At 34.5% G+C, this 10,106-nt stretch overlaps 1 protein-coding gene across 2 annotated transcripts in view; it reads left to right on the top strand.

Moving 5' to 3' along the window:
* Nucleotides 1-1,584: 1,584 nt before the first annotated feature.
* The window catches only part of LOC136032844 (alpha-amylase 4N-like), a 47,182-nt gene continuing 38,660 nt past the window's right edge, over nucleotides 1,585-10,106 (top strand). Inside the window, exons 1-2 of one of the 2 annotated variants that reach the window (XM_065713253.1) lie at nucleotides 1,585-1,810; nucleotides 7,415-7,572. In XM_065713253.1, coding sequence (XP_065569325.1) covers nucleotides 1,643-1,810; nucleotides 7,415-7,572 — 326 coding nt within the window. In that variant the 5' untranslated portion in view covers nucleotides 1,585-1,642. The remainder of the gene's footprint in view (nucleotides 1,811-7,414; nucleotides 7,573-10,106) is intronic. The other variant, XM_065713254.1, reaches the window with a different exon arrangement.

Raw genomic sequence — 10,106 nt, 5'->3', positions numbered from 1 at the left:
CTCTCTGTGAAACTAAAAAAAATGGGTTTTGTAAATTAATTACCAATAAGAAAAACGCTTCGATTATGCTCTCCTTCTCTTTTTATAAACAAAACCAGATGATCCAGATTTTTCTTCTTCTTGTGATAAACATTACAATAAAAAATAAATAAAAATTAATATGATGGCCAAAGGGCATCACAGTTGATATTCAGTTGAATATCAACGACAAAACGACATCAGTTGATATAACTGATCTGTAGGACCCAAGAGCCCCAACGACTCTTCTAATTTACTAGGCATTTTTTAAGTCTTAAAATGATAGCTACTAACACTAGGTTAGAAGTAGATGACTACTTAGCATGGACAACTGTTAGAAGGTACGGATTAGCCCCGGTACTTGTCCCTTTAAGAGACCATTGACTACGTTGTATTTTTCCAGAACATAAATTTTGTCTCAGTATAGCAACTGGCTATTTGACTCCCAGGCAGCGTTCTTAGTTATTATAAAATTGTAGCGGTGTCGCTTACGCGTTTCTGCGTGTTAAGGGACGCCAAACTGTATCTGCGAGCTAGAAACGAAAAATTTACAAAGTCGACATAACATCTCAAGACATTTTTTGACTGATTCGTCTGGAATTTATAAAATCTGGGACCTAACCAGGATTCCACGTTAGGTGGGTCTAACGTGTTCTTAGGGACCCTATTCGTGTTTTGAACTCTACCTCTTCCTAGTTACTCCACTGCACAATATGTGACAAAAAAAAAACTGTGTTGCAAGAAGATTACTTTTAGAGGATCAAGGCCATGGCCAGGATTTTACGTTGTGTAGTTTTCAACTGAGAAGATTGGTTCGCATAGCTGTTATGTCTTTGAAGTCAATATCCACGCTGGTTCTCCTCTGGCTATGCCACTGTCGAGTACAAAATAGTTTACAAAATAACTAGAATTCTTTTGTCAGTGCAAAATTGAATTTCTACAAGTGAAACTTAAAATTCAAAAGCCGGATCTTATTGAATTTTTACCATAAAACTGGAGAGAAATGAGTAAGTGAAAACAGTATTTTTATGAGCTTTCAGGGTTTAATTTACTTTAATCTATTGCAAGGAAACTTCGTTTTATTGCCTAAGTCCTTTACCGTTTTTCAAGAAACCCCTCTAGAAAAAGTAGAGTTGAAGAAGCGACAATATGTAAAATACATTTGTGGTCACGTGTGTTGCATTAGAAACACAAAGAAATTATTTTGGGTCAAATGTCTTTCCAGAAATTGTTTCCCAGGAGCCAACTGTGTTTTGATGAATATGTTAAGTGAGTTGTAGTGTATAATTACTTACCTGGTTTTTCGAATCTTGTGGTGCCTAGTCAGAAATAACCGAAACGGCGCAGATTCATGTGTAAAACCATTTTTTGAGCAAATTAATTTTTATTCTCTAACATGATCATTCCCTTAATTGATTGGCATATTAGTGATAACAGAGCATTGGAAATTAAAATTATTTTCATATGTAAATGTAAACTTTTCCGTCTTATCAGGAGCAAAGGCCATTTAAATAAACTTATCATGTTTTATACTAATATATAAAGACAATATGTCTAAATCTGTCAGTTTTATTTGTTCTTTGTTTTTTTAATTTTGGTTTATCGGAAGTGGCAAAGCCTCAAGATGCACTTAATTGTGCTTTTGTCGTTGGCCACTGCAGTCTATGCACAATACAATCCTGGCTATGACCCAGGACGAACAACGATGGTCCATCTTTTTGAATGGAGATGGGATGACATTGCCGATGAATGTGAAAGATTTTTAGGTCCCAAGGGCTATGGTGGAGTCCAGGTGATTATTCCCCTAAGTACTATTTGTTTAGTAATAGGTAAAAGCAGGATTGGGTGTAAAGCAGAGACATACTGACCCTTCTGACTTCTGATGGTGAGACACGAATCTTGCAGAGGACGACGTAAATATGCGATTTGCCAACCGATGGCTGATAGATTTTATATTGGAAAAAGGGGTGTGTTTTTCTTGATTGTCTGGGTTTGAAATTTTTAGAGATCGTCCTTTGGGCCAAGAGGAAAACATATTTTTAGTGAAGAAGACATATTTAATAAAACATATTTAATATTTAAGAAAAAAAATTTAAGAAAACATATTTTAGTGAAACTTTTAGAGATCATCCTTTGGGCCAAGAGGAAAACATATTTTTAGTGAAGGAGGAGAATTTTCTGGGTCCCGGAAATATATGCTGAATAGTATACTTTTAGCACATAGTTTAAAATTTAATTTAACAAGACTACTGTTGAGACAACACGAACATGAGTTAGCCAAATTCTAAGATTAAAACCTATGAGTAATATTCTTGGCAGACAGAAAAAAACGAAAATCACCAATGTGTGAAAAAAACATCTATTTTTCGGCTTAGCGAAAATGACTGACGTCAAATTATTAAGATTTTAGCAATGGAACTAAGATTATTCTACAGATTTAGAAAATAATCTTCGAAGATTCGAAGGGTATGATTTTTCAACATTGCTATTATCTGATTTGGTTCAAAAATCAGTTATGTCTGAAAAAATCTGCCAAAATTCAGAATCCAACGCTTAAGCTCTTAAGCAATAAAATTAAAAATAAATTGCTATTGCTTTTTTCCTTAAAGCATAAAAATAGACTATGTGAAATAAAAAAATGAATGGAAATTAATTTCCTAATTAAATCATTTCAAGTTTACCTACAGAATGTGGGTCAGGATGGCTTCAACTCTCATAAAAGATCAAAATTGCGCAGATATTTAAATATTATGAATAATAATCCCGCTGCTCATCCATCCAAAATTCCATGGTAAAACTAATATTAAGTATTTACAACCAAAACTACTGTCGATTTAAAATCGTGACTGAGTCCTCAAGTTTTCTCTAAAATTTGGATTACAATCTAACATTCCCAATCTTAAGCAGAAAAATGCGAAAACTTTTACAAATATTCCTAACATTAACCAACAGTAAAACTATGTCAATTAAAAACGAACCGAAGTTTCGAAAAATAATAACCACACTAATGCGCATCGTTTTCAATAAAAGAAAATGACAAGCCTATTAGAGGATTTGATTGGGGAGTAGAACCTCTGCTCTTTATTTGTGAATGTGGACTTTATGATCTATGAAAAAACGATTCTCGAAATGTTGGAACATACATTTCTTGAAATACAGATCATTTTTAGTAAAGCAGAAACGGCGCTATGGCATTTAGAACCGATTTGAAGGGGCCCTGGGCCTACCCCAATCTGTGGTAATGTTTATTAATTTTCAAGTTTAGCATATTTATCCGTTTCAATTTCTATTTGTTTTATAATTCATATATTCATCTATAGGGTATATTTTTTTATGTAAAGGATATATTTTTAGTATATATTTATTCATCTGTACATTTATGTTTGATGTGATTGTTAATTTTGATTTCTGTTCGTTTTCTTTCATTTATTCATTAATAGTAATTTCGGTTTGTTTCTAATTTGAATTATTGTATGGGATTATTTGTGCTTCTTTTGGGTTCAAATATGGCTCTTTATTAACTTAGGAAAATTTCCTAAGGAGAAAATGTAGTTTGTTCATAGAACACTTTATAAACACTCATGACTTTAGATTCCAATCTCTAAGATTTTTTCAAAGCTTCCAGCTGTCTTTTCTGAAACTGGTAAGAAAAAGAAATCACCAATTTGGCATACTTTTTCAAGCCATTTTATGCTCGATTCATCTAGAATCTAAATTCCATTCATTCTATTTTGGCCCGTCCAGTGTATTCCTAGGGGTCTTAGAGGTGTTTTGAAGTCCACCTCTTCCTGACTCGGGTTCAATTGAGAAAAGGGTCTTCGAATAGCTATTATGTTTTTAAACTACATGTTTAATATGTATTTGTTTAGATTACCGTGGTGTGAATTTGCCCCCCCCCCTAAGTTATGGATATAGCTATGCCACCTTCAAATGCCATCTATGCCACTGACTAAAACCCATTTTTGTTACTGCGAAGTATAATCTCTTTAAGTTAAATATACGACTCAAAATCCGCTTTTTATTGAATGTTCACCATAAAAAATGTAGAGTGAGCCAATGAAAACACTATGTTCATTATCTTTCATGGGTTTTCATTTATTTAATGTATTTCAATAGAATATGGTCTTTTGTTGACTGAGTCATTCGCTGTTTTCCTATCAAACCCGTAAGAAAAAAAATGAAAAAAAGAGCGTGTATAAAATAAATATATGTTTAATAATTTTGATTGACTAAAGGAATCATTTTCTAACAGGACAAAACTTTTAATTGATTGGCATATTTATCACAAAGACTTAATGTCTTACAAATTTAACTTATTTTTGGATGCAAATACACTTTTCTGTCTTATCAGGAGCAAAGACTATTTAAATACACCGATCGTCTTTTAAGTAAATGTATGAAGGTAGTTTGTCTAAAATTGTCTATTTCTTTTTTTTTTAAATGTATCTTTTTCGGCTGGGGCAAAGCCTCAAAATGCACCAAATCGTGCTGTTGGCTACTGCAGTCTATGCGCAATGCATTTCCTTCGTTACAATAAATTATTTCTTCTTGTTGCTCAGCTATTTGTACAGTGTTTGGCGAAACGCAGAATTCGCTGAAACACTGTCTCTTCTGAGTTTTAATGTGGCCAGGCAAAAGTCTTCCAGAGGACCGCCAAATGAATTTTACCCTTTTCAAACAAGGTTCGAAAAGAGTGCTTCTGAATAAATTCGATTCTGTCGTTTGAGCATTGTTAGTGAAACGGAGTGCGTGTACTGTTGAGTAGAGGGGTTGGAGATGGGTCGTAGGCAGTATACACACTCTGAAATGATACGGTTAGGCAGGTATGCAGGTGTTTGTTGGGGTGGGGGATGGTGATAATAAAGTATTTTTATGTGGGGCACAATACTTAATAATGAGAACCGAACCAAAGAAATCGGTGACAGAATGTAGGCAAATGTTTACCAAAGAAGGTTGAAGGCGGAGCACATGCAGTTTTTACAGAAGGAGTCAGATATGGAATGCACGAAGAGTTTACCAGAAAAGGATAGAAGATTGAGTGTATGTACTCCTGATAAAAGAGGTTTGAGACGGAAAATGCGTAGCGTTAGTCAAAGGAAGCCTTTTTTTTCTAGTACTCTCCAGGAAGACTTCGGCACATTTTGTTTTGCATCTGACATAAGAGCTGAAATTCACCCAATAACATCGCTTGGTTGTTTTTACTTGACAAAATCCATTATCATCTGTCAAAACATAGTTTTAGATCTGTCTTGAATTTCATGATTTATTTGAAAGGAGGAACCGAAGGTGCGTGTGCAATGTTAAATTTTTCCAACTTTACAACAATTGAACTGTTGATTTTAAATTATTTGAAATAATTCACGGTAAATGACGCAACTGTTCAACGGTGAAATACCGTTCACTCCAAAAAACACGAAAGTTCTATAGCAATATATACATCAAACGACTCTACTTATAATGTTGACTCCAAGTATGCAAAATAGACAAGTTTTGATGTTTCCCGTTAGATTAGAATACGGACAATCGCATAATTTTAGGAAGAGGAGTAAACACCTAACCAAAAAAGGGTAAGTCTTAATGAAAATTCTAAATTCAAATTCAGTATGACCATTCTCACTAAAAGAGAGGTTTCAACCTCCTATTAACGAAAATATCCGATTTTGTATTCCCCCCCCCCCAAGAAGGATGGTCACAAACGCGTGTTTTTTGCTTGTTTGTTTTTTTTTTCTTTTTATACCCTATGGTTAAACATGTCGAGGCCGATTAACTGTCTTAGCCGAGTGGATTGGTGCGCTGGATTTAGGATCCTTTGTCCGAGAGGGTGAGGGGTCGAATCCTAGTGTACCCAATTATTTGGTTTGGGACGGGGGTCAGTGGCATGACTCTGTAAGCTCAGCCAGAGTCAACCCAGCTCTAAATGGGTACCTGGAGAAATCCGGGGAAGGTACACAGGAAGGGTGTGCGAAAGCACAGGATAGTTGCCCCCCCCCCATTGCACTTCCTGGCTGAAGGGCCAAGAAATGGAGATCTTATTCTTTACCTTTACTTAATCATGTCGAATCCGTGGTCATAGATTGTCGCAAGAGAGATTATTTGAACGGAAATTTTCGGTTTTAATGCCCTTTTTAAGTAGCGAAAAGATGTTATAGCGAAAGATTTCTGTCATTTTATGCAGCCAAAGAACCACTTTGACCCAAATAGAGCCACGGATAGGGCCGAAAGGATTTCTAGTGAAAGTTCTGAGATAGCCAGTGGCAGAGATATTTAACCTTTGAAAATAAGTTTGTATGGGTTCCCCAGTTTAAGGAGTCATACCACGGCTCGCTGTCGCATTTGTCCATAAATATGTATACAGTCTATTCAAAATGAAGCCTCAATAAGTGTATTTTTAAGCCAAAGGTTTCTAAACTTTCATGAAAGGTCATTCGGATCGCTATGTAGTGGGAATGAATTCAACCTGTGACAACCCTTTATTTTATGTAATATGTTTGGACTAAGCTTGCAATGTGAATACTGAGGTGCTGCACCATGAATGGTTGTTGCAGACATGATTGTATGTATTGCAGTGCATTGCAAGCAATGCTTTTATTTTTGTTCTGCATCGTTTTATCGCACGTTCGAGTGTTAAATACATTAAACTCATATGCTCAGCTGCGTAGAGGTGGGAGAAGTGATTAGCATCTCTGGAGCAACTTTTTTTCGAATAAATATATTCCCTTTCTTGAAATTTTAAATTTAATAACCTTAAAAACCTTTTCTGGCACTTCAGACCCCCCCTCCCCCTCCAAAGGTACTCTTTTCATGGGTGGTTTTAAGTTTTTAAGGATTGTTCAGTAAAGGAGGAACCTTTGTCTTTGCTACATCATTGTTAAACAATTTAGTGGTAAAGAAATAATACGAGGGTACAATACCCGCTTATGAATGACCCTTTTAGGTGCTCCATAATCATTAAGCAGCAAAGAATATCTCTCTCCATCCGAAAATTATTGCCAAAAATAAATTGGTCTTATAATGATTTTTTATTTTTTTTTGTTACAGTACAGACAGAAGATTAAGCTTCTGTCTTTTCAAACCTTTTTCTCTATCTTTGATTCAAAAATGTTAGATAAGAAAAAGTAATATTTAATAACGTATGTCATAAGCAACTATGCCCGAATTTGAGGTTTCAAGTCATCCAATAAAAACTACGAACTTTAAAAACTTCGTAAACCGCTACTTTGTTTTAAACTACGATAGAAAATAATAAGTACAATAAGAGGGAAAAACTAAGATATTATGAAGAAGAAAAAATGAAAGGGAAAGGACGATGCAGAAACGAAGAATACAAAGGTGGTAGTACTTAAGTGAATATCGATAGAACAGATACAAAAACCTTAAGCCAGTGCTTTATTTTCAGGTTTCTCCGATCAATGAAAATATCATTGGTCATGCCGGGTCAGTTCAGAGACCTTGGTGGGAACGCTACCAGGGAGTTTCCTTCAACATAATTACAAGATCAGGCGATGAAGGGGCCTTCAGGAGCATGGTTCAACGTTGCAATAATGTGGGAGTTAGGTATGTTTATACAGGGTTCTTGAAAGTCCTTCCCCATGCTGAATAATTTACTTTTATCCTATTTGCGTTTACTAGTAAAAGTTTTTTTTTTATGAATTGCTTTGCTTCAGTAGTCGTGTACACGGTCTTTACTCCCTAAGAACACTGCCAGGGACATATCTACTCCTAAAAGAATTGGAAGATGAACATAATTGGTAAAAAAAAAAAATTCAGTGGCTCTAGCTAAAGGGTTACTGACAAATTTTTTGTAACATATATTAAAATCAAGCGACTTTGTTCATTAGCTCAAGGTTTTCTGATCAGTTGTTTCTCAGTTTAAATAGTTCGTGGTAAAAAATTGTAATTGATTACCGTAGCGACTCGTGCTAATAGTAACCGAAACTCTGAAAAAACTTGTTTTGACAACCATATATACATAAAAAGAATTAGTTTTTCATGATGACTCTAAATATGTCCATTTATTTTAAAGTTGTCAACCAAAAGCTGTAAGCCCGAGAAAATTTTTGTAATTGTCAAAAACGAGGAAAAACACATCCCAAAAGGGGAGTGACCTAGGTGAAAATTACAGTGTCAAATTCATATTATCAAAAAACCCCGGTGCAGTGGTTTCAAGTCCATATCTACAAAAATTGTGGTCGTATCGAATCAATGATAGTAGAATATTGGAAGAGAAGTAGATGTAGAGAAGTAGAAGTAGAGAAGTAGATAGTAGATAATAGAATATTTGAACGGAAATTGAAAGCTTTCTGACTTTTTTACGCAGTAAAAGAGATTGCGCGGCATCCAACTAGCATTTTCTGTCATTTGTGAATATAGCCAATAGATTAAGAACTGTCGAAAAACTACATAATGATTTTTCCAGCACATTTGATCCTATAGATACATTTGCTATATTTGCGTGCGGTGGCACATTTATTGCTCCTATAGATGTATTCGCTCCATGCACAATAAGCAGTTAATATGGAAAAGTTGTTTTACATTTACCTGAGTTAATTCATTTAAAGCTTTGTAATATTATGAACAGCGGTGTATAATTTTGCATCAGCTATTATGTCAATAAAAAAGCCAACATTTGCTAATGGTATGAGTTCTTGCTTGATTTCAACATCATATTTGTATTACAAAAGCATAAAATTAAAATGGCAAGCAATTGGTTTGAAAACCTTGCGTTAACACTATTTTATTCCCAACGTTTTACTTTTAAATTATTTCTATTATTTTTTGTGAGATTCGTCTTATTAACAGTGAAATTTGAAAAATTTGGAGCATTTTTTAAAAATATTTTCAGTCCCTTATCCCCTTCACGTAGACGCATTCAGGAATGCGTTCCAGCTTATAATGCAGATCGTAAAATTTCGTATCGTAAAAATCGTATAATGCAGATTATAGATCGTAAAATTAAGGTCTAATGGCAGATGATTTTTTTGAATTAAAAAGAATGCTTCGGAAACAATTTTCAGTGCTATATCTAGAGTAGGACTTTTCGAAAGGGAGGGGGGAGTCCTAAACCCTAATATTCTTAAAATAATTTGACATCTCAGATACCGAATGTACTTTTTCCATAAAACACATTACAGAACTATACATTTTTTTTTGATTTCTTTCTATTGTGTAAGGCAACATAAAAGTAACAGCTTTTATTCTTCCGCTAAAATAAAATGGTATATAAGAAGAAAATTCTATTGTACCAGACTCTTGGGAGAATCAAGCCTATTTCACAACAAAAAAGAGAAAGCAAAGAAAGGCAAACGAAAAAATAAGGTAACTTGGCTAGTCGTTTTCGTTTTACCAACAGTGTATTGTTTTCTTATAATAAATTTTTGTCCCCTTGGTCTTCATCTTCCAGTTGTTTCTAATCTCCCCAATTCGGAATTCCTTATACAAAAAGGAAAATAAGGAAAAGAAAGATGAGGGATTATTTGACAGGTCGCAACTGTCTTCATTTTTTCGTTTTACCTTCTATTCATTTTTTTTGTCTTCTTTGGTCAGTTTTCAGAGTTTCATTTATTCATCAATAAATCTACAACAACTACTTCAACTTAGTCTCTCCCGTAAGGCTCTATGGCCTGGGAAAAACAGGGTAGAGTTTTATCATTCAGTTTTCATCCTCGACTTGTTTCTGACTTCTTGGTCAATTTTCCTCTTCCTAGATTTTCATTCTTCAATTGTCGAATCGTTTTTGTTCTATGGAGTCAACTTTCAACCTTTCCTATTTTCTATTTTCAAAATTACACCATAGGTCTTGACTCTAATTGCTCAATCACAAATTTTATGCTTGGAAGTTGAACGTTATTCAGTTCGAAAAATTATAAACTGGATACATAATTGGCGTTGTAGTCGTGCGTAACTTTGATTTAATTAAAGAGTTTGACCAAAATGTGGACAAGGTATTACTTTACTGAATCATATTTACAACAATAAAATAGATGCTGCGACAGATTCCATGAATGCAGACAGTGTAAAGCCTCTAAAACCGTGGTATTTAGAGATCCATTTATACCACTGGGTTATAACGCATCCAAAATTCGAATTTG

This window comes from Artemia franciscana, chromosome 11, assembly GCF_032884065.1.
Source record: "Artemia franciscana chromosome 11, ASM3288406v1, whole genome shotgun sequence".
Lineage (NCBI taxonomy): Eukaryota > Metazoa > Arthropoda > Branchiopoda > Anostraca > Artemiidae > Artemia > Artemia franciscana.
Note: the sequence above shows the minus strand (reverse complement) of the source record. Positions and strands in the feature narration are given on the sequence as shown.